The sequence below is a fragment of the Lycorma delicatula genome, chromosome 4 (genome assembly GCF_047948215.1).
Source record: "Lycorma delicatula isolate Av1 chromosome 4, ASM4794821v1, whole genome shotgun sequence".
Taxonomy (NCBI): Eukaryota; Metazoa; Arthropoda; class Insecta; order Hemiptera; family Fulgoridae; genus Lycorma; species Lycorma delicatula.
In genome coordinates this window covers 192,590,834-192,616,487 of record NC_134458.1, presented here as the reverse complement: position 1 = coordinate 192,616,487, position 25,654 = coordinate 192,590,834, and the positions used below count along the sequence as shown (strand labels likewise).

Here is a 25,654-nt window from a genome sequence, read left to right as displayed (position 1 = left end):
AAGCAGAATTCTAAACATCACCTTTAGACACGTCATAGTCTCGCTTGTAAAATCCTATTAAACATATAATATTTAATGTTTTCTTTTTTTGTTATCATCTGTAGACTTTGACCATAAATCATACAAACACTATTTATGAAATTAATTAGAGAAAATATAAACACACACATGCGCGCGCGCGAACACACACAAACATATTGTTACGTAAATACAATATAAAAATTTTCTTTACCTAAATTAATATTACCAAAATATATCCCGTTTTATAGTAATAAAACGAATAAATTTATTGAGTGATCAGAAACATATCGCATGATAATAGTCAATGTTTGTGCTCTGTTATTCCCGAGGGGATGAGGGGAAGATGTTAATTATAGTGATGTGGCAACACTGGATACTTTCACAGACAAAAATTGTTCACTTTACTGTTTGTATTGTATTAAGTTGATTACATCATATCTATTCATTTAATTATATTGGATTATTAGGAAACCGTTGTTTTAATAATTCTCTAAACGCGCAAAAAAAAAATATCACTTGAAGAGTTCAAAGAGATTCTTTTCTAGTAAATACCACAATAAAATAAATACTCCCGCCACCACCCCATTCGGTCGTCGTAAAGCAGAAGACCGAATTTCTGTGCCACGAAGGGCTACTCTGCCCCGGAACAGTTTATGCGATCAGTCTCCTTACTAGTCCTGGAGCCAAAGAGCGTGAACGATATAAGCACGGTACAATACTGCTCGCTCTTATGTCAGCCGTTCACTTGTCATCATATATTATACTAAACTTGGTAAACAATATATGACCGTCATAAAAATAAAATTTACATCGTCAACTTAATTCTAAGGACATCCCAACTCTCTAGGGGAAGACACTCGCCTAGTGACGTTCCGGTCGTCAAGCCCCTCCCCCGCCCATGTAAATGCCTCGATAGACATTTACAACGGTGATGTCTAAACTCAGCTTTTGTCTTCGCTGTAGGCCTCGTCTGGACATCTTGAATGTCCTACATCGTCGCCTTCTGAACTAGATAACCGAGCTCGCGTAATTCTAAGAACAGAAATTCGCTGTCATACCTAGCTCGTTGAATGCCAGCAAGTTCCTGTCCACCATTTATAGCCGCTTAGATTTATTGATCGATAGCAGACCGTGTTTCAAGATTAGCTTCCCACAGCAACACGGTAAGAGTCATTCCCTTAAGTAATCTACTGATACCGGTTGAACATCGCGACTGCATCAACGAACTCCCATACGGTCTGACAATGCGGCTTATGAGTGGCCAATTTTCCCCTTGACCTCTAAATTCCAGGGTGGCCCGAGTTCTGGCCCCCCGAAGAGCGTTACAGTCAAACATCATATGTTCAAGGACCTACCCTTAATCATAATACTAATTTACAATATTAGAATTAAAATGAAATAAAAACAATTAATATTTAATCGAATTGAACGTAAAGTGGACATGAAAACAGACACAAAATTACAACATCAATTTTCTGCCATAACTCGACTATTTGTTAACCGATTTTCAAAAATAAAATGTAATTTTGTTCAAAATAAAAGGCTTAATATTTTAGCAATTTGATAAAACGTAAATTTACGGAGATATAACGGACTGAAAAATAAAAATTGCTGCCATTTTCTAATTTGCGAAGATATTTCAGTCCTGATTTTTTATTAATTTTAAACTGTATTACCAAGACTCTTACCAAATATTAATGGGTTTCCTCTATCCGAACTTGAGATATAAATTTTTATATAAAAATAACAAAATGGTGTACAGGGGGAGAACGAAGGAGAAACCGCCATTTTCCTAAGGATATTTTTTGTTTAGTTTTATAAGTTAGAATCCGAGAAAATATAGCCAACCCACCATTTTCGAAACACTATATATATGAATATATATATATATATATATATATATATATATATATATATATAGCAATAGCGAAGCATTTCCGAGTCTGTAGTTCAAAATAAAAATGTGAGTACATACAGATGGGTTTTATGGGTTTTTTATTGGAAACTAGTGAAAAGACGGGCCGTCGCGAAAATGGCTTGGAGGACGCCATCTTCTTCGTTTAATCTTGTGTGAGATTGTGTTAGTTGCCGGGTCAGCTGATGCTTCTTACTCTGCTACTATTGCTGCAGGGCGGATCACATGATGCGAGTAAAGAAACTTAGTATTTCTTTCCCCAGTGTTCAAGTATTTGTAAAGTCAGTTATTTTAACACGGATTTGAATACTAAATCGTGGATACCGGTGTTCTTTGGTGGTTGGGTTTCAATTAACCAAACATCTCAGGAATGGTCGAACTGAGACTGTACAAGACTACCCTTTATTTACACTCATACATATCTCTCTGAAGTAATACCTGAAAGGTAATTATCGGAGGCTAAACAGGAAAAAAAAGTATTTTTTTCCCTCCATAAGAAAACAAGAAAGAAACTACGCATCAAATATGTTTGATCTGAGTGGCGTGCTGCACTTACCCACTGCTTCCGTATACCATCATTATCACCACCTCGCCCGGCTCGCAAGGCGCGCTTGTATGTAACACTCAAGGTTTGGATGCATTTTACACTAATTCACCGTCATTTAAACAAATGGAAGTAAATGAATGAATTGTTAATTTTTTCTAGGTTCCAAATACGTCTTTTAATTTTCATTCAAGCGATCGTACGTGATAGAATGAATGCTACAAGAAAAGGCATGAAAAAGTTGGAATAACTATTGTGCACATTGTATGTATCCGAAACTATCCAACTTCTGTACACATATTATGTAAGATATTACCTATATTTTCCTCAAAAGTCGATGCCTAAAAGAAAAAACAATCGAGTTAGAAATATTTGCAAAAATAACCATGTTTAGCAGTTTTTCTGAATTTTCTTGGCGGAAAATGGATCAATTAAAACACGTAAGGTTTCATTTTAGAGGTTTTGCAATTTTCTACAACTTTTGTGTTGAACGTATTGTTATTGCTTTAGCGGTTTTCATTTTATAAGCAAAAAACAAAACAAAAAAAAATCAATTTTTTGCATGAAAATACTTTAAACAATTGTTTGTGCAGCTAGACTTCGCCTCCACAGGGCAGTTAGTCGCCGCCCTGCGGAGGCGGAGCCGTCTTGGAATGCTTTCCAAATGGTGTCCAAAATTGATGGCCTCTTATGTAATTTTTTTTTTAATTATGACAATTGATGAAGGAAAAGAGAAAAAAATATGTGCAAATCTTCCGAATTAAATTTGGTTTAGATTGGCGGTTTAGAAATCTTTTAAAGACTGCACAGTCAACATTTTCATCGAGATCCATATGCAAATTTACTCAATACGAGAGCTGAAAGCATAAATATAAATTAAATTAATTAATATATAAATTACGAAACTAAACTTCCTTGACACAATAACAAAAGGGAAGTTGGCTTCAAAATCAATAAATCGCTGAGATGGATTTATAGGATTCAAAATTCTTCTAATTTTGACTTTTATTGCCTACCAATTGATTTGATCCACGTGTTTTGTCTATATGTAAGATTAATTGTTACTACAAGGCCAAAAAAAAATCTGATGTGGATACCACATAACTTCCTTGTACGCCTATTAGATTATATATATATATATATATATATATATATATATAATAAAATTTTATGTACTTTTCATTTAAAAAAAGAGTGTATTAGATTATATATAATCTAATACTCTTTTTTAAAATGAAAAGTAACATTTTATTTTTTATAACATTTTATTTCATTAATAACTTCTGATTTTTTTTGTTATTATTGAATTATTATTTCGTAAAAATTTTATTACAATCAGAGGTTAATAATTATTAAAAAATCAATATATTTAAATAAAAAAAGGAGATGAAGTCTGATTTGAACCGATGTGCCTTGTAAGATCCAAATATTTCATTAATTCAAATTTCATTTGGCTACACCTCTGGAACCAATGAAAATACGTACAAATTACGATATATCGTAAAGCTCTCAATGAGGGCTTATTACTGCAGTTAAGAAAAAGTCCAAAATACAATTTTTTTGGATTTTAAGCTTTTTTGGACACTTTTGGTTCAATCAATTGTAATCAAAAGGGGAGGTACACAACTAGATGTTACAACGGTTAAATCCAAAATTTCAACATCCTACGGCTAATCGTTGTTGAGTTACGCGAGATACATACTTACATACAGACGTCACGCCGAAACTGGTCAAAATGGATTCAGGGATGGTCAAAATGGATATTTCCGGTGAAATCTGTCGCGATCACAATACTTCCTTGTATTTTGTTCAAGAAGATAAATGAATATTTGTTTGTCCCGTATGCGTTTCTATACCTTTCATCCAATTGTGATGAAACTTTGGTGACTTGTTGTGCGCACGCCCGCGAAGGTTTCTGAATTAGTTTGGACACGCTAGATGGTACTGGGTTCGAGATATTTATGGTCCGATTTGGCTCATATTCAGAATATATATTAGTTACGTGAAAAGAAAAAATATTTTGCAAAAACTATACCGGTTAGGTAGCGCAGGTGTCGAGATATTTACGAAAAAATATACAAATAGACTTTCTTCTTCTATATATATAAAAGGCAATGTTTGTATGTGTGTCTGCAATAAAATAAAAAAACTACTGAACCGATTTACGCGCGAGTTTTTGATAAATGGTCCGCGTAGTCCGGAGAAGGTTTAAAGATTTTGAAATCCTCGATTTGACCAGTAGAAAAAATGTTCTCAGCCAGAAAGAAAGTTCAGCAGCCAAAGAGGCTTCAGTTCTATAACTGTGTTGTAGTGTCCTTTTTTTTTGCACTTATCGATAGGCATTTTTTATTGTAAGTGCACCGAGTTAATTTTTGGGCTTTAGCTAGTTTTTGTTTCTTCTTGCATGATATAGAAGATTAAAAAACACAATTGAAAGTTTGATAAAACATTAACAAAATGAACATTACGGAATTCACAAAATTTAACCTTTCCCTTTTATCCTTTCTCCCTTTTCCCTTCCCCCTTTTCTTTTCCTCCTTTTTCTTTTCTCAATTTCATTTTACCATATTCCCTTACCCCCACTTCCATTTCCCCATTTTCACCCATTTTCATTTTCCCGTTTCTTATCCCGTTTCTCTTTCCCTTATTTATATTTCCCTCTTCCCCCTTTCCCTTTTCCCTTTTCTCCTTTCAATTTTCTTTTCCCCGTTTTCCCCTTTTTTCCATTTTTCACTTCTTCCCTTTTTACCTTCTTCCCTTTTACCTTTTTCGATTTTTTCCTTCTCCAATCTTTCCCTATTTAGCTTTCCGATTTTCCCTATTTAGCTTTTCTGATTTTTCCCTTTTTCCCCGCGCGTAAATCGGTCCAGTATTTTTTTAGTCTGTAGCGGACACACATATCGGAAACATTGAAATGGAATCGTAAAATATTTAGTACAGCGTGTGTTGCTTTTACGTCCAACAGATAGCACTGTGTTTTTTCCTGTCACAGGTGTCACATCTTAGGTATATAAAAAGAAGCGCGTATTCGAACGCAACGTTGTCTCAAAATTTCAAAGCAATCGGTGAAGGACTTTCGGAGATTTAAGATTTTGAACAAACGAACATTTACATTTTTATTTTGTAGATTATTGCAAGACTGACTAACAATAGACCATTAGACAAACTCATCTAATAAGAGTAACAAAAAAAGTGAGAATTTGGCAGGGATGCCAACCTGATGAAACACTAACAAAAAAAGTGAGAATTTATAAAGCGTAAAAATAAGAGTGAAAATTTATAGAGTATAAAAAAAGTGAAAAATGTTTATCTTTACAAATAAAAAAGGAGGAAATGAAACCTGAGTTAATATAAATAATTGATTTTATGAAGAAAAACATTCACGTAAATAAAAAAAATATTATTAATATATATTTCGCATATATATGTGATATATCAATATATAATAACAAGTATACATCTGACCACCGTGAGACATGTACTAACGAATCGGGATTTTCCGCCAGTATTCGGTGCATTCCGGTGTTAAGTTAAGGGGGACGCACACAAAGACAGACACACATACAAATGCCGTTTAGTAGGGTAGGATTATCCAAGTCTCCTCGATGGGACTGTTTGGGCACTTCGGTCCTCACAGTACTTTTAATACATTCCAATCTTTATGCCCTTTCTATTGTTGAAAATTCCGTGTTGTAAGTTTTCTTTTTGCGAGTGTGAATCGAGTGTTTTTGTTCTTATTTTCTCGTTTAATTTTATTTTATCTGTGGTGTCTTTTGGTGTAAGGCCGATTTCCATCAGAACCTGAATCTGTATCCTATCTTGGTGTTTTTTGAGTCGAGATTGTATAAATTAGCCGTTTCAGAAGCCTTGAATCTTGCATCCTCATGATACGTCCAAAAGAATCCTTTTTTGTTTTTTGGGTTGGAGGAGGGAAAATCCAACTAGAGCCCAGCAGCCCGTACTACTGGATTTGTGGGGTTTCCCGCTAAATGCGGGTACCCACTAAAAACGCTCCCCCACTCACAAAGTGGATATGGGTTTCGCATCATCACCACCCGTGACCTCAGGTACACCCAGTGTCGTCCTCGAGAGGCGGCTTTCAGCGTCCCTCGAGAGCTGGTCTTCCACCACGTAGCTTCCTTCTCCTCCTGGAGTGGAGGTAGACATTGAACGACCCGCGTCCTGAAAGCCATTGGACCGTCCAAAGTCGACATCCCCATGTCCTCGGTCGAGCCATGTCTTGATATATGGGATCAACCTGTATATCCATCTACCTTTTTTTTCTTTTTCCTGTTTAGCCTCCGGGAATTACCATTCACGCATTAATTCAGAGGATGATATGTATGAGTGTAAATGAAGTGTAGTCTTGTACATTCTCAGTTCGACCATTCCTGAGATGTGAGGTTTATTGAAACCCAACCACCAAAGAACACCGGTATCCACGATCTAGTATCCAAATCCATGTAAAAATAACTGGCTTTACTAGGACTTGAACGATGTAAATCTCGACTTCCAAATCAGCTGATTTGGGAGGACTCGTTCACCACTACACCAACTCGGTGGGTTGGAAGATATGATCTAGTCTCCATTATTATTTCTTTTAATATTATAAAATTAATAGTGTATACAGTATTTAGATTATTTGTGTATGATAAAATTTCATAGAATTTTTTAAAAATTTCTCAAAAAATTGTACACAAATTGTACTTTTTGAAGAATTTTGTGGAGTTAATTGTGAATTATGCATTTTGATTGAATTATTGGTGACACTGTTGTTAATTGAACTCTTCTTAAAAAGCTTAACTCTATGTGGGTAATACATAACTCTTTTAGTACATAATCAAATATACAGAGTGGCACAAGAAATCATTCAACATATGTTTTGAGGATAATTGTTTAGGTTAATAATTATTAATTTGTTTTATGTTGGCAGAACTGACAGCAGTTCATGAATAAGGCTCTGGAGTTTCTTGACAATTGGCGAAACCAGGCCGAATTGATAATAACCCATCGGGTTGGTCTAATGGTGAACGCCTCTTCCCAAATAAGCTGATTTAGAAGTCGAGATTTTCAGCGTTCAAGTCCTATTAGAGACAATTACTTTTATACGGATTTGAATACTAGATTGTGATTACCGGTGTTCTTTGGCGGTTGGGTTTCAATTAACCACACATCTCAAGACTGTACAAGACTACACTTCATTTATACATATCATCCTCTAAAGTAATACCTTACCACAGTTCCGAAGGCTAAACGGAAAGAAAAAGAAAGAAAGAGTGTTCATGAATATTAGTTTCTGCTTTTCCCGAGTGTCCTTCTTTGTGTATCGTTCCAAGAAGGCTGAAAAAGAAAGACTGACTGTTGAACAACGCGTAAAGACTGTGTTGTTTTTTTAATGAAACGAAAAATGTGGTGCTTACACGGTTTCGTGCACATTTTTAAACTCGGTGGTCGCTCTCATTTAAAACAATGCGTAGACTTTAAGAAAAAATTAATTTGTAACGATTGAGTATCTCAGAGAAAACGCGAACTGCCTGCCGATATTCGTTCTCCATAGAATATCGAAGCTGTCAGAGTAGCGTTACCGAAGAGCCCGGGAAAACCACAAAGAAAAGCAGTAACAAATTTTGGAATTTCTAGGCGATCTGTGTAGCGAATTTTAAAAACTGATTTGCATTTGTATCCGTAAAAAATAACAGTGTTGCCTAAATTAACGATCGACAACAAACATCAAAGAATGACATTTATTGAACGGGCTGTGAACTAAGACGTATTGTTGAACAATGTTTGGTTTTAAGATGAGACATTTTCACGTAGATGGTGTCGTTAAAAAACAAAACGTGCGTTTTTGGGCTTCCGAGAATTCAGACGCCGTTCATGAAAAGATTCATCATGCTTCAAAGAATTATGGTACAAAGAATTACGGTCGTTATTTGAAATCACGGAGTAATAGGACCATTCTTTTTTGAACAGACAGTGAACGGTGAACGTTATTTAAAGATGCTGCGTAATAATTCTGTTTCTCAGCTTTTAACAAAAGGGTTTCGATTACAAGACGAATGGTTCACACAGGATGGAGTCAGATCGCATACAGCTAATTTTATTTTAGGTTTTCTATATGAAACTTTTAACGTAAATGTCATTTCGAACAGATTTCCTAATAGTTTTACGTGTGGACAGAATTGACCTCCGAAGAGTCCTTATTTGAATTCGTGTGATTATTTTCTTTGGGGATTTCTAAAGGAAAAGATTTTCCCTATACATCCTCGTGCAGTAATGGAACTGATCATTGAGGCGTGCAACGAAATAATCGAGGATATGTATTGTCGAGTTATTAACAATATAGGAGTTCGTATTGAAGAAGTTCGAATTACTGCGCAGTGCTGGTGAGGAAGTGATTGATTCATTATACAAACTGGTGTGTAATATATACGAAAAAGGGGAAGTTCCTTCAGACTTCAAAAAGAGTGTTATAGTCATGATACCAAAGAAATCACGAGCAGATAAATGTGAAGAATACAGAACAATTAGCTTAACTACTCATGCATCAAAAATATTAACTAGAATTCTGTACAGAAAAATTGAGAGAAGAGCTTCCACTCTTTTCTCAATTTTTCAAGTGTTACGAGAAAACCGATTTGGTTTCAGGAAAAGTATAGGGACAAAGGAAGCAATTTTAGCGCTCAGATTAATAGTAGAAGGAAGATTAAAGAAAAAAAACCGACATACTAGGCATTTATAGACCTAGAAAAGGTGGTCGATAACGTAGACTACAATAAAATGTTCAGCATTTTAAAAAAAATGACGGTTCACATACAGAGGTAGAAGAACAATTTCTAATACTTACGGGAACCAAACAGCAACAGTAATAATTGAAGAACATAAGAAAGAAGCCGTAATAAGAAAGGAAGTCCGACAAGGATGTTCCTTATCCCCGTTACTTTTTAATGTTTACGTAGAACTAGCAGTTAAAGATGTTAAAGAACAATTTAGATCCGGAGTAACATTACAAGGTGAAAAGATAAAGATGCTACGATTTACTCATAGTAATTCTAACCGAGACTAAAAAGGATTTAGAAGGAACAATGGACGGCATGGATGAAGTCCTATGCAAGAAAATAAACAACAACAAAACGAAAGCAATAAAATGTAGTAGAAATAACGAAGATGGACAACTGAATGTGAAAATATGAGTAGAAAAGGAGGTAGAAGAATTTTGTTATTTGGGAAGTAGAATTACTAAAGATGGACGAAGCAGGAGCGATATAAAATGCCGAATACCACAGGCGAATCAGAAATATAATTTGTTTACATCAAAAATTAATTTAAACGCCAGGAAAAGATTTTTGAAAGTATATGTTTGGAGCGTAGGTTTACATGGAAGTGAAACTTGGACGATCGGAATACCTGACAAGAAAAGATTAGAAGCTTTTGAAACGCGGTGTTACAAGATAATGTTAAAAAAATCAGATGGGTGGATAAAATGACAAATGAAGAGGTGTTTTTCTCTGCAGAGAAATTTCTCAGCACAGAAATTGTGTCTCAGGTAGCCATAAAATATTTGGGAATCTGGGTTGACTCCAGACTACGATTTAGTGCTCACGTACTCCGGGCTTGTGAGAAGGCGGAGAAAACGAGGAGGCTTATTGCTAGTCTACACCCGAATACAAGAGGGCCCTCTCAACATAGGAGGCGATTGCTTACTGGTGTGGTCTATTCAGTCCTCCTATAAGGCACCGAGTTGTGGGCGAGCGTTGTTAGATTTGCGAAGTAAAAGGGTAAATTGGAATACATCCATAGAAGGTGTTGCATCAGAGTAGCGGCCGCATATAGGACGGTGTTCAGGGAGGCGGTTGAGATGATTCCTGGTTTCCCGCCTGTAGACTACCTGAAGATACCCTACGAGTCCTATTACAAGGTGAGGCACAGTGGAAAGATTCGTCAGGACGGTCATGAGGAAGCTGTATTTATATGAGGAGTTCCGCAGAGGAGAATGGTGACGGAGGGGGTGGGGCCGGACAGGTCCTTTGCTGTGTGCCTAGGGGGCCCCCTCCGTATGTGTGGGGGTTGCCTGGGTGCGATGTGGCCGGAGAAATTCTGCTCGTGCTTCTGATGGTGGCTACTGGTAAGCGGTGTGACAAAGATTTCTGTCTTGGCTGTGTGGGTGTGTAAGGCGTGGGTGTTGTGGATGTTAGTAGCGTGTCCTGTTTTCTGCAGGTTCTTGTGTGTTGTTGTCGGCGTATGTATTTGACGTGCTGTATGTGTTGTTTGTGTGGTGTGTGACATTGTTGGATTGTTATGGCTGTGTGTGTGAGCGATACCCCCTTCTTTTGATGAAATGTTTTTATGAGCAGTCCCGGAAAGGGTGAAGCCGGGGGTGGAGGTTTAGTCGGTAATGCGCAGGTATACATACACTCTTGGTTATAACTGGCGGAACTTTGTAGCGAGCCCGACACTGCTTAGGCGCCAGTAAATGGAGTTCCTCCACCTCTTTAAAAAAAAATGAAGAGGTGTTGCGGCAAATCAATGAAGAAAGAAGCATTTTGAAAAATATAGTTAAAAGAAGAGAGACTTATAGGCCACATATTATGGCATCCTGGAATAGTCGCTTTAATATTGGAGGAACAGGTAGAAGGGAAAAATTTTCCAGGCAGGTAACGTTTGGAATATGTAAAACAAATTGTTAGGGATGTAGCATGTACGGGGTATACAGAAATGAAACGATTAGCACTAGATAGGGAATCTTGGAGAGCTGCACCAAACTAATCAAATGACTGAAGATAAAAAAAAATTGAAGAAGTTGATAGACGTGATGGTGGTCATATTCAACATGTAATAAGCAGAACATAATTTCCAGGTATATAATATACACGTTGTATTTTAATTTTATATATTGCCATTCAAATATATATTTTTTATCAAAACTAATTGTTGGACCATTTCCTGTGCCATTATTGATATACTCTATTGTTTTACTTGATCAGTTAGTTTTGTCAAATTTGATGTATCTTCATCAATTCATGTCGTTCAAGTGTGTTAAGATGTTGGGTTTGTTTGCTTTTTGTTAAAAGTTTTGCGTAATTTTGTCAATGTAATAATCCGCTTGGATCTGTACCAGTATCTGTTTATTTATATATATTTGTTATTATTATTATTACTGAACCTTTTGATAAGCCTATAAAGTTCAAATATAAGTGCAGTTCAAGGCGATATATTTATGATAATTCCATTAAATATATGATGAAATATAAAGATGATAAAAACAAGGAAAATATTTGTAATTTCTGTATGTGATCTTAATATAAAATTTTGCTGTTACTCAGATTGATTTTAGTCGTTCATCAGTAACTGTTAATCAAAGATGTTGAAGTTATTTTTATTACTGGGAATTTTATTTTTTGTTGTTTACGGAGATAAAACTGTAAGTAAATTTTATTGATAGAATAATTAACACTAATTTATTATTTATTTACTAGTAATAAACATTAAAATAAAATAATATATATATATATATATATATAAAATTATTATTAAATATTTCAAAAATATATCATTTTGCAATAATTAAAATATTTCATAAATCTCTTTCATAGTTTTAAGGTAAATTATTCTAATCGATACAATTTTGGCTTTATCCGATTTTCACCGGATCTTGACGTTTTGGCAATCAAAATCTAAAAAAAATCCCTTTTGGCGCACCAGAAACCGGAAGTAGATTTTACCGGTGTTAAGTATGGAATAAAAAAGATTTCCAACTTAAAGTTAAGAAAAAATTCAAATTTACTCGATACGACAAAGGTTGCTGCATGTTTAACATACGACAAGCCACATCTTTTTACAATTCCAGCAATATTTTTGTCATCCCTTGCCGTAAGGGGTGGTCATATCAAAAATTGTGTAAGACAAAAGGTTTATTTTAATATTTACAGGATCAACGAACGCTTTAAATCGATTCGATACTGTGCTTATTAATGGAAATACGATTTTTTTTATCATCGAAAACCAATTTTCTACGCCCTGGCCGAATGGTTGGTGATATCAAAAAACTTTACTTAGATAAATTTTAGACCCTTAACGAAGAATACTAGGAACGTTAAACGAATTCCATATTTTATTTAATAAGAAAGTTACAGCGATATTTTTTTTCGAAAAAGCCGCACATTTCCACCTCCATGGTCCGATTTTATCCATTAACGAACTCGTCCAAGATTTTGGGTCGTTATATTTTATGTATCAATTTGAAAGTGATTTGCACAAAATTACGGCAGTTATCGTGTCCACATGAAAGTGAAATATTTATATATATATATATATAAACTTTTGAGCTGACGGTGGTCTTGGGATCTGGTGGATGTGAAACGCGAAGACATATCGAAATTTTCCGGAAGTCGAATCACGGTACCTATTACAATACATACCATTCTTATAAAATCTACCTAAAAACCGGATGGGAATTTTCCGGATATCAATATTTGTATATTCGTGATATCAGCCTGTAAATCACATTATATATCCTGAAACTACTGGACCGATTTTGACCAAACTTGGTCAGATTACACTTTTATATTTGATGTCATTCAATTTTCAAATTAAAATGCCAAGGTTATGAAACTATATCGCATTCGTTCCCAAAGTGGGCGATAACGCTCCCTAGTGGGGTCTAGGGCCTTCAGGAGGCCAGTAAAAAACCCGTAGAAAATTGGGGGTGTTCAGGCGATCTAGGAAGACGATGGCTGATTAAACAAAAAGGCATAAATTATGTTTTCCTGATATTTCACTAAAATTAAAGGGACACGGATATTTTATGATAAAAAATGATCGTATTCAAACTACTTTAACTTTGCAACCAAGAGGCTTAGAGAGACGAATTAAAAAAAATAATTAAAATTTGAATACTCTACTTTTTGATAGTATACTTCAGATTTAAAAAAGCATCAAATTAAAAAACAAATCCGAGAGAAAAAAAAGTTTTTAAGTTTTAAACTTTTTCTTCGTGTTTGATCGAGCGCATGGGGGAAACGAAATTTTTTATAGTTAACTGCATTAAAATCGTTTAAAAGCTTAAGACTTGAGCTTTAATTTATTTCTTTATATGCCTCTCTACGATTTTTCAGTGCCGAAATATTCCACTTTAAATAAAAAAGGTCACTTTTGTCTTTAATGCTACGTATCTCCCGATCTAACTAACGTATTGAAAAAATAAATATGGAAATTAAAGGGTTTTAATGAAAAATTGTGAGGTTTTTAATGTAACGATGTATTTTTGCGTTTTGTTCATTTTGCGCGGAGATATTGAAATGTTTAAAGATTGAGACTGCAACATGTATCAACCGCTCTCAGCTTAACACAAAATCGATTGAATATATCACTTCTTTTGTTATATAACTATATAAATAAAATTATAATCTTTTTGAAAGGAATTTTAATATAAATACTTCCGTATATGATTACATATGCGTGTTCTCATTTAAAATGTAAGTTTTAACTCAGAAATAGGATATGCCACGTTTAAAAGCATTAATTGCTGTTTTTATGAGCGCATTTTAAAAACAGCAATTGAAATTATTATTTTTAACAAATGGTATATTTAAAAATTTTGGGGGGCGTTGGAAAATTCTTTATTCTCTATGTAGTTGGTGGGCGAAAGCGTTTGAGAATCAACGATATAGAGCAAAGTCACATATCTCCACTTTTCGACTAATAAAAATCATATTTTTCTTTTCGCACATTTGTTAAAAATTAAAAAATAATATTTGCAAAAAAAATTGATGTAATCGTACCCCAACCCAAAAAATGCTTTAAACTACTTCTACGTTGTGACGTCACAGGAAAGCGGTAGAATTAAAATAAATGAATAATATTTAAACTGTAAAAAAATTACTCTGGTTGGACCTCGAATTCGATCGCCCGGTCGATTCACGCTACCTGGTGCGTTAAACCTCGCAGCTACACAAGCTCTCAACCGTATAAACGAAATTTTCTATGTAAGTTAGTTATTGCCGACCGTCCTACAAACTGTGGGATGTTTCTGATGCACGGCTAACACACGCAAGTTAATTTTATTTAAAAATAATATTTTTACGTTTATTTAATTCAATGATACTAACTTTACCATATTTAATTCACGCGGGTGTGGCGGTACTAGTGGCCACGGTCGGCACTAACTAAACTAATATAATTTCAGTTATTTAAAAATAAAATGAAGATCAACCTTACCGACAATATCACCTTTAGAACAACTTTTCTTTCTTTTCCTGTTTAGCCTCCGGGAATTAAGGTTCAGGTATTACTTCAGAGGATGATATGTATGAGTGTAAGTGAAGTGTAGTCTTGTACAGTCTTGAGGTGTGTGGTTAATTGAAACCCAACCACCAAAGAACACCAGTATCCACGATCTAGTATTCAAATCCGTACAAAAGTAACTGTCTTTACTAGGACTTGAACACTGGAACTCTCGACTTCCAAACCAGCTGATTTGGGAAGACGCGTTCACCACTAGACCAACCCGGTGGGTTAATCCTTTAAAACAACTTTAAAAAAAATTTTTTTTTGTTTAACCTCCGGGGCCGCAGTTAAGCATTACTGTACAGAGGATGAGAAGAATGATTTGTAGCGTGTGTGAAAATACCATGCCTGACCGGGATTCGAACCCGGGACCTCCGGGTGAAAGGCCGAGACGCTACCACTCGCGCCACGGAGGCCGGCATCCTTAACAACTGCAGCATCCTTATTTAACGGACGTCATTATTTTTATACAATGACGACCAGTTATCATGATTTTAATATTTTATAACTTTTGAATTCTCATATTTTAATTTCAATGTTTTTAAATTGAAAGACTACATCTCCTGAAGATGTTCGATTGACCGAATGGCCTAGAGAAACACGAATTTTTGGTAAGGTTGATTTTCATTTTATTTTTCTATAACTAATCTTATATACCATGCTTGAAAAAATTAACTTGTAATGTAATTTCATAACTTACATAAAACAGATTTCCCTTGTCAACGGAAATCAACCGGACAACGAGTTCGAGACCCCGAGTTACTTCTTTACACTTTAATATTCATTCATTTATTTAATTTTACCGCTCAACACAACATAGCAGCATTTTTTTGGGTGGGGGTGTGAGTTTACAAAATCTTTTTAAAAAAATATTATTATCTAATTCTTAACAAAAATTCCTAAAAAAATTACCGGTGAAATTTAGGTGAAATTTCGAGATTTTGAGGGTGATCTTGGTCTACAGCCAACCCGTTGACCTTTTTTAAGTTGAAAATTTAATGCCCCATATATAGAAGTAATCTGACCAAGTTTGATCAAAATCGGTTCAGTAATTTTGGCTATATAAGGTGATTTAGAGGCCAACACCGAACACGTACATACAAACTTTAACATCCGCAAAATTTCCATCCGGTTTTTTGGGTTCCTTAGGTGTTAAAACGTGAAAATCCCGTGAAAACCGTATAAGTCCAAATTGGACCGATTATAATACTTTCCCTTCTAGAACTACAGTGCTATCTAGACGGGAAAATAAAGAAACAATTATTTATATATATTTATTTATTATTTTTTATTACAGGTAAAAAATGTAAATATTCTAAATAAAAATGGAGTTCGTCAAAGTAATGCAACTGCTGATGCTACGATAATACATGATGCACTGAATATATCAAAAAATGCAACAATAGCAGTTAATGTACTTGCTAGTCGAAGAGATGAAGAAAGAAAATTAATCAAGAAAGAATATTATAGATTGTACGGACGTGTAAGTATATTATATTAATTTTGTTTAATTTTTGTATAAACTTTAAACAATTAATATCGAATTCAATTAGCTTACACAGTTCAAACAAACAGACTGCGCGTATAAGTGTTCAGACGGGCGATTTACAAGCATCTCCTGTAAATCCTGATGTATATTGTCGCGCGTTCGCGGTTCGATCAGGATATTATGAGATTGACAATTGAAAATGTTAATATAATTATAACCTGTTAGTTTAAGATTATAAATAAAATAATATAAATGAATAATAACAATGAAAATAAGAATAATAAACGACAATAATAAACAACTCACAATAATAATCAGAATAACAAAAATAACGACAACAGCAAAATATAATAATAATAAACATTGATTATTACATATAAAACAGAATTTAAAGTTCGTCAGGATTTATTTACAGATAGTTAAATATTGAAAACCAGGATTCAGTCCCATTGACAAAGGACATTGGCATGACCGCTAATCTTAACACTTTTAACCACTAATCTTGTATTAACAACAATAGTACAATAGATAAGACAACTATAAAGTTCTTTTACTGCAAATACTTTTGCTGTTCACAAATAAAACTACCCTAACAATTTATGAATGAGATTTAATACAATATCTCTTTCACATATAGTCTAACGCAGTGATTCCCAAACTGTGCGCCACGCTCTTCACAGGGGCGTCGCTAAATATTGTAAAAGCTTCAAAATTAATTGAACTAGGACATTTTCAATTATTAATTTAATGTTAATAAAGTAGAAAAATAATTAAGATACACAAGTTTTATTTATTTTTATCTCTTACTTACGAGTAGCCATACTTTTACTTAGGGTAGAGCGCCATGAAAAAATTTTAATTGAAAAATGGGCGCCGCGACTCAGAAAAGTTTGGAAACCAATATTTCTCCCGCCACCACCCCATTCGGTCGTTCTAAAGCATAAGACCGAATGTCTGCACCACAAACGGCTACTGAGCCTCAAATAGGTTAGCAACCAGTATCCTAAATAGCTCCTAGAGCTTATCTAACAGCGTGAGAGGACTAAGCACGGTCCCATACACCACCGGCTTACATGTCCTAACCGCTCACTTGTCATATATTTACTAAAATGGGTAGGCGCACCCCGTCAACTACTAAAAATATATATAACATCCATAAATTAAAATTTATTTCGTCTAGACAGCAATTAGCTGCCACGCCTAGGTCGCAGAACCCCAGCAAGTACTTGTTCACCATATTAAAGCGCTTGGAGCCTTAATTGGCTGGTGGTCAGCCATATTTATCTGTAGGTTACCTTCACACAGCAATGCGGTAGGAGTCTTTTCCCTTAGGTTAACTACTGACGTTGGTTGAACAAAGCATCCGCATCAAGGAACTCCAACACGGTCCGACAATGTGGCTCTCACCACATTGACTCGCTGCTTGTGAGTAATCAATTTTCTCCTTGACCTCTAAGTTCCACCAGGGTGGCCTGGTCTCTGACCCCCTCAAGAGCAAGGCAGTCAAACATCAGGTGTTCATTTGACTGGATCTCCCCGCAGATGCACAGCTCATCAGTTTTCAGGCGGAACCTAAACAGATGGATTAAATTAACATGGTTGGTGAGCACCCGGGCACCTGTTGTCCTTAAAAACGAACTCGAGGCATACCATCCCCCCCAGATCCTGTATAAGAACTTGTACGTGGTAGAAATTCGCTCCTTCACTGACCTTCTCGCAGAATACTCTCACCTCAAACTACTCACTAATAACTACTCACTTAGAGATTTCTCGGAGAGTAACCGTTTACTGGTCTTCCCCGGAGTATTTATACTACTCTCCTGCAGGATCGGACTCAAGTCGAAGCGTAAAATTGATCGTTCGCCCTTACATTTCCCCATGAGATTCCTACCTGGTCCGGTAACCCATTTTCATTGAACAACACCTGCTTAGATGTGTCAGCGGGCAGTATTACAAAGGACGATTATTAAACAGCGCTGTTACCTTTACTAAAAGGATTTCTTTTAGCCCCTTTCTGGAATCCTCTCATTATTTTATTTTCTACTACATTCTTTTCAATAGGCAGGAATCCATTACTCAGATCCGTTATACCGGTCTTGTTACAATATAAAAGAAACTACGCGGCGTTAATATTCAATAACCACGCACTATTATATTTTTAATTATTATATAAATTTTAAATTTAAATGAAAAAAAAAAACATTTTATTTGAGTTTTTTAAGAGGTATGAAATTGTCAGTTATCCATAAACAGTAAAATTTTTATGATAATAAATAAATAATAAATTTAATTCAGTTTTTTCATTTGATTCCGAGAAATTCGTCGTGCTATCAGTATTAAAATATACAACTAGAGACTCAATTTTCTTCTCTATTATTTTATCCAATTCCAATTTAAAACAATAATCTAACAAAACGCACTGATATAAAAAAAATTACAATGAAACTGTAAACCGTACGGTAAGAGTGTAGCAGATATAATTTCTTTCGCTCAAAAAACAAAATTTCTGTAATATAAGTAAAACTGTTTTTAACAAAATTATACAGATATCAAAAAAGGTAAGACACTACATTTTTATTATCAAAATTTTTTATTAATTTAGAATTTTCTTTAAATATCTACAATAATAGATGATAAACAATGTTTAAGCGTTCCATATAATAAGTAAATTTGTTAGAAAACTCTTACCTGCCCGATTTCATTTACATGTAATACATATCACATTTACAGAAATAATACAATTGTTATGATTATTCATTGTATAATAAATGAAATCGGCCCGGTGATGCAAGGGGAACCCCGATGGGGGGGGGGGGGCCTGCAAGGGTCTCAAACTAGGGTGGGTTTTAGTCACCGCCACGACTAATAGGTACGGCTGAGGTAATGCCTTCCAGGCGAAATCCGGCCGCCCCGTGAGAGTTTAAAAGAAAAAACAAAGGACACTGCAACTAACTTTTATATCCTAGTATAAGACCTTTAACGAATTTGAATTCTAGATTGTGGATACTGGTTTCTTTTGTGGTTGGGTTTCAATTAACCACACATCTCTGGAATGATCGACCTGAGACTGCAACACATACATTTACATTCATACAAATCATCCCATGAAGTAATACCTTACCGCAGTTCCGAAGACTAAACAAAAAAAGAAAGGACAATGCTATAGCTCAGTCAACAACACTATGATTTTCTTGGATCAGTATTTTCATGGACAAGTAATTTTGGCCCCCTCAGTCTCCTGATTTTTTTTTTTTTAAAGAGGTGGAGGAACCCCATTTACGGGCGCCTAAGCAGTGTCGGGCTCGCTAACAGGTTCCGCCAGTTATAACTAAGTGCGTATGTATACCTGTGAACTACCGACTAAACCTCCACTCCAGGCTTTCCCCTTCCTGGGACTGCTTATAGAAACATTTCATCAGAAGAAGGGGGAATCGCTCGCACACACAGTCATAACAATGCAACAATGATACACACCACACAAACAACACATACAGCATGTCAAATACATACACCGACAACAACACACAAATACTTGCAGAAAATAGGACACGCTACTAACATCCGCAACACCCACGCCTTACATACCCACACAGCCGTCAAGACAGAAATCTTAGTCACACCACTTACCAGTAGCCACCACGTACGTAATTATACTTATTATACGTAATTATATACGTTATGATACGTATTAGACGCTATATACGACGCAATACGTCGTATTCAATTATTTGAATTGGAAAATGAAGGCCACTTTCAACAACTATTTTAACTTACTCATTTTCTCATAAGGTTTTATCGCTTTTTCAACTTTGTATAATTATATATAAAACATAGAAAATTGTTTTAAATATGTTTAACAATTATTTTTTTTATTAGTTTATAGTAGGTATGGACTTTGGTTCTGATAAATCTGGGAAATATCCAACTTTTGTGACTGACCTACTTTTAGGAATATATGAAGCTCTCGCAACAGATGTTCATGTAGCTTTTGAATTGGTAAAATCTAAACTAACAACCAATTATAAAGTTCTTGCTGAAATTGTGTGCACAAAGGATAAATATGAGTTGGTAAAAATTCAAGATAATTACAAAAGATGTAAGTTAATGTTATAATTATTTTTTTCTGTTTGTGGTAATATTAATGGTTTTTTCTCTATCTGTCTCTGTATTCCCACCATTATTATGTCTTCAAAATTCAGTCCCCATTTTATCACTGTTTTGTCTACTTCCTGCCGATACAAAAGAGGTGGATCAAAAAATAAGTTACATCCTTGCCGTGTCCTTAAACAGAAAGGGATAAATTAATGTCTTGTAGTGGCAGTGTTTACGCCATTGCGAAAAGTTGCGTTATTTCCAATGAATTCAAAGCTAGGGCTGGGTCTTGTTGTTTTTTACAGGCTTGGTAAATTTATTACTCTGTTTCGTATTGGGCTTGTCATATGTGTATCTGTTTGATTATCTTTGTTTGGTTTATTGGTTCTGCTCTCAAGTCCTGGCGTCAGTCAGACGGGCGGTTCTGTCATTTTGTCAGTGACCGCGTGTTCATTTCTCGCATTATTTATTACTGCCTTCACGCACCCTTTTTCATTCGTTCCCATACTAATACATGCACACTTCTCTTGTTTTTTACACACACACTCTCCTGTCCACTACCTAGGTTTGCTTCCTCCTACTTCTCACCACGCCACCATTTTTGGCATTCTAGTTCAGACTTTCACGTTGTGCGGATCTACAAGGCTGATCCTCCAGCCTTGGAGGATCAGCTTGCAATTGTCTCTCTTGTATAATGTTTAAATACTTTCGTCGTCTTCGTACTCTCATAAACGTTGTGGTATTTCTCCGTCGAAATATTCTCTAGTTCTACTCGTCAGTGTTTCGTGATGTCACCGATCTCTATGTTTTGTTTTGCCTTGTTTCTTTGTTAAGTTAATCTTCAAATTCTGTATATTACGTCTACGTTGAATGAGTTTCAATTACTACAAACCAGCCAATTCCATCGACTCCGAATCTTCTCCAGCTGCTGATTACATTTTTCATCGATGCAAATTCTCTCCAAACTCGTTGCTACATATCTGAGTTGCTACGTATTATTCAACTTCTAATCACAAATTGTTACCTTTGTTATTTTTGATTCGACATTGCAGCCTACGCCAAGGATAAACTGTATGTATATGTGCACTTTAATTTCACGAGTTGATTTTTTACCAATATTCGTGTGTTATTAAGGGATGTTCAAATCCTTCATTTTTTATTATAGTAAACAGTTACGTTATTAGTAAAATATTCAGTTAATCGTACATTATGTATTTCAATTAGAAGTTTGGTTTAAAAAGCCATTTATTCACTTAAGTGCAGTCACGGTAGGTGGCTTAGATAAGGTTACGTTATTTGTCATGTGCAACATATTTTTATGTGCTTACTTATTACCATTTGTTTTTATTATACTTGACTCTATCATTCAGTTTAATGTAATTTGTTAATCGCAGAGTTTAATTATTATCTATTCATGAACTGTATTCATATTATTTCTCTTAAATTAATCTAAAGAAAATAACTACTGATGTGTAGTTACGTTTTTGGACTTTTTTGTAATTTTATTTTCAAGAAAGCTTATTTACTAAAATGAACTCTATTTATATGTTTACTTATTTCAATTTGATTATTATAATTAACTCTTTTCTTATACTGAAAGATTATCGTGGTTTCTTTTTCTACAATAAACTAGAATTGCTAGTTTTAATTATTTAATGATACGTTTGTTGTTCATAAATGGAAAGGCCAGTGCCAATAATAAGAATTGTTGTAATTTATTTTTCTAAGTTAATGACATTTGTTCATTATTACAGAATATTTCAGTAATTGCAACAGTTTTCCAATTACACTATTTTTATTGATGTTATGTTTATAAGTATCTAATTGTAAAAAAGGTGTTTTATATTCCTTTGTGTTTCAGGCTTTGTTTAATTGTAGATTCTCAAAACTATTATTTGAAATATGTATTTGTCATGTATTATTATAACTGATATGCTGATATTTCTTGTATAATTTCTGTATAAATTTAAGTTATGTTTATTTCATAATTTTCTTTTAATTTTTTAAGGTTATGCTTTAACATAAGTTAAATTGTTTTTTCTCTAATTAAAGTCCAATTTCTTTTGGCAAATACGAGCTGTGTATCATTTTTATTTTTGTTAACTTTACACAACAGGTAGCACTGGTTGTATTGTTGTCTTCACGCTCCTTCAGCAGCAATTCCGTACGATATTCAATACGTGTGTATTGTTGTCAATATGGCTTATCCTGTAGAGGTTTAATCCAACATAGAAGTACGTTCAACAGTCCGATTTTTGTGAGAAAAAAATTATAATTGTTGTGAAATTCATTGTCAAATTTTTGAGATTACGGTAAGAATGTAATATCACGCCCATTGATTACCAAATGTTCAGAAACGGAAGAAAAAACGTGAGTGATGAACTGCGTCGATTCGGTAAAACAGCTGATGTACAGCTTTTCGGGAAGTTGAGTGACAAATCGTTTTCAATTCAGCTTCATGAGGTAACAAATTTTGTTGATGGTATGTCAGCAGTAGAAAAACTACTTTTTTGTAAACCAATAGAACTGAGAGCAACAGCATTCGCATTATTTGTTATCTTAAATGATTTTTTACGAGGCAAACATAGAATGGCAAAATTGCGTCGGAAAATGTACCGATGGTTCTTGTTCAAAGCCTGGAAGATTCAAAAGTATACAAGCACTTGTGAAACAAAAATCTTCATACTGTGTCTGGACACATTGCATGATCTACAGAGAAGCTCTGACTTCCAAAGAAATATATCCTGGTCTGAGTACTGTGCTAACAGTTGTGATTGTAGTAAATTATATAAAAATGAGACCCCCTAAAATCAAGAATCTTTTCTGTACTTTGTAAAGACATGGGTGCAGTACATCCCAATCCGGTAGGGGGAAGACACCCGAAAGGTTCTCAACTGGCGAAGAAGAAATTTTCATAGACTTCTCAAGTGGCGGAATCAAATGACAATTTAGTAATACGAGGTGTGTAAATAAACTAATGAGACTAGTATTTCAGGCAGCCAAAATGGCAACACTGTAAACTTACTAGTAAACATATGGTTATATTAACAGCTAATTTATATTAGGTATTAATATTTTTAGTTTATTGTTGCCACGTGAGATGTAAACAAACTTTTCGTGAAACGAGTTTTTGTTGTGCGTTATTAAGTGATACTAATTATGAGCAACGTTGTGCGATCAAGTTTTGTGTTAAACTCTGTGAGTATGCTACTGAAACTTTTTCAAAATTCAAAAGGGCGAATGGAGATGACGCTCTGTCACGATCCCAAGTTTTTAGGGGATTTAAAGCGTTTTCAGATGGCCGGAAATCAGTTGCAACCTGGAAGACAGTTAACGTCAAAAAGTGACGACAAGGTTGAACGAATCAGAGACTTGATAAGGTACGACCGGCGAATAACTGTCAGAATGACTGCAAAACAATTGAATTTGAACCGTACCACAGTCCATCAATTTTGAAAACGAATTAAAAATGAAAAATTTTCGGCAAAATTGGTTTCAAAAAACCTCACTGTTGAACAGAAAAACGACAGGGTGGTAGTGTGCCGCGATTTTCTATGGCGAATTGAAACTGATCCTGACTTTCTAAAAATATGTTATTACTAGTGATGAATGTTGGATATTTCAGCACGACCCAAAAACAAAACGCCAGAGCAAGGAGTGGCACACTTCAAACACACCACATCCCAAAAAAGCAAAAAATGTGCAAATCAAAAATCAAAACCACGGTAATTTGTTTCTTCGATGGTAATGGCATTGTCTATAAAGAGTTTTTGCCTACAGGCTTACGGACTGTAAATCAATATGTTTACCGAGAAATCCTCGAAAGACTGAGGAAAAGAGTTGTCCGCGTGAGACCGGTTATCAAAGATAACTGAATGCTGCATCATAACAATGCACGTTAACACACTCCACTCTCAATTAATGAGTTTTTGGCAAATAAAAACATTACTGTAATTCCTGAACCATTTTTTTTACCTGACTTCACTCCCTGCGTCTTTTTCCGGTTCCCAACTTTAAAAAAACTCAAAAGAGACCATTTTGGAACAGTAGAAAACATTTTAAAAAATGAAGCAAAAATATTCAAGCACTTGTGAAATATACATTATATTACATTACATTTGTTTTTTTTTGTATTTCTTGAACAAGTCTCGTTATAAAATGTTAAAAATTTCAAATAAATTTATTTCACATGAAGATGTTATTGCCCTGGTAAACATATCTTTTGTAATACCATTAGATAGAAAAATGAACTTGATATTTCTGATGATGAATTTTATTATATTTTCAAATACGGATTAGAAATGATCCTCTGCTTAGTGCTAGGGTGAGAAAATGAGACTTGGACCAAGCGCAAATGTAATTGTAAGACTCTCTCGAATAATTCCAAACAGTTGTGATTATTTTGAAATGAAACGACTGGCTCTAGCCAGTCGATTCATATCGGTATACCCCCTACATCCCTAAAAATTTGTTTTAATATTCCAAAGGTTACTTGTCTGCACAATTTTTTTCCTTTTACCTGTTCCTCCAATATCAAAGCGACTATTCCAGGATGCCTTAATTTGGCCTATAAATCTGTCTTCTTTTAGCTACATTTCTCCAAACGCTTTTTTCTTCATCAATTTGTCACAACACATCTTCATTTGTCATTTTATCCACCCGTCTGAATTTTTAACATTCTCTTGTAACACCGCGTTTCAAAAGCTTCTAATCTTTTCTTGTCAGGTATTCCGATCGTCCAAGTTTCACTTCCATGTAAACCTACGCTCCAAACATATACTTTCAAAAATCTTTTCCTGGCGTTTAAATTAATTTTTGATGTAAACAAATTATATTTCTGATTCGCCTGTGGTATTCGGCATTTTATATCGCTCCTGCTTCGTCCATCTTTAGTAATTCTACTTCCCAAATAACAAAATTCTTCTACCTCCATAATCTTTTCTCCTCCTATTTTCACATTCAGTTGTCCATCTTCGTTATTTCTACTACATTTTATTGCTTTCGTTTTGTTGTTGTTTATTTTCTTGCATAGGACTTCATCCATGCCGTCCATTGTTCCTTCTAAATCCTTTTTAGTCTCGGTTAGAATTACTATGAGTAAATCGTAGCATCTTTATCTTTTCACCTTGTAATGTTACTCCGGATCTAAATTGTTCTTTAACATCATTAGCTGATAGTTCTACGTAAAGATTAAAAAGTAACGTAGATAGGGAACATCCTTGTCGGACTTCCTTTCTTATTACGGCTTCTTTCTTATGTTCTTCAATTGTTACTGTTGCTGTTTGGTTCCTGTACATGTTAGCAATTG

General features: G+C 34.7%; 1 protein-coding gene across 1 annotated transcript in view; it reads left to right on the top strand.

The window, feature by feature from the left end:
- Positions 1-11,749: 11,749 nt before the first annotated feature.
- LOC142324176 (annexin A13-like) overlaps positions 11,750-25,654 on the top strand; it is a 39,570-nt gene continuing 25,665 nt past the window's right edge. The window contains exons 1-3 of the mRNA XM_075364917.1: positions 11,750-11,901; positions 16,063-16,248; positions 20,131-20,350. Coding sequence (XP_075221032.1) covers positions 11,842-11,901; positions 16,063-16,248; positions 20,131-20,350 — 466 coding nt within the window. The 5' untranslated portion in view covers positions 11,750-11,841. The remainder of the gene's footprint in view (positions 11,902-16,062; positions 16,249-20,130; positions 20,351-25,654) is intronic.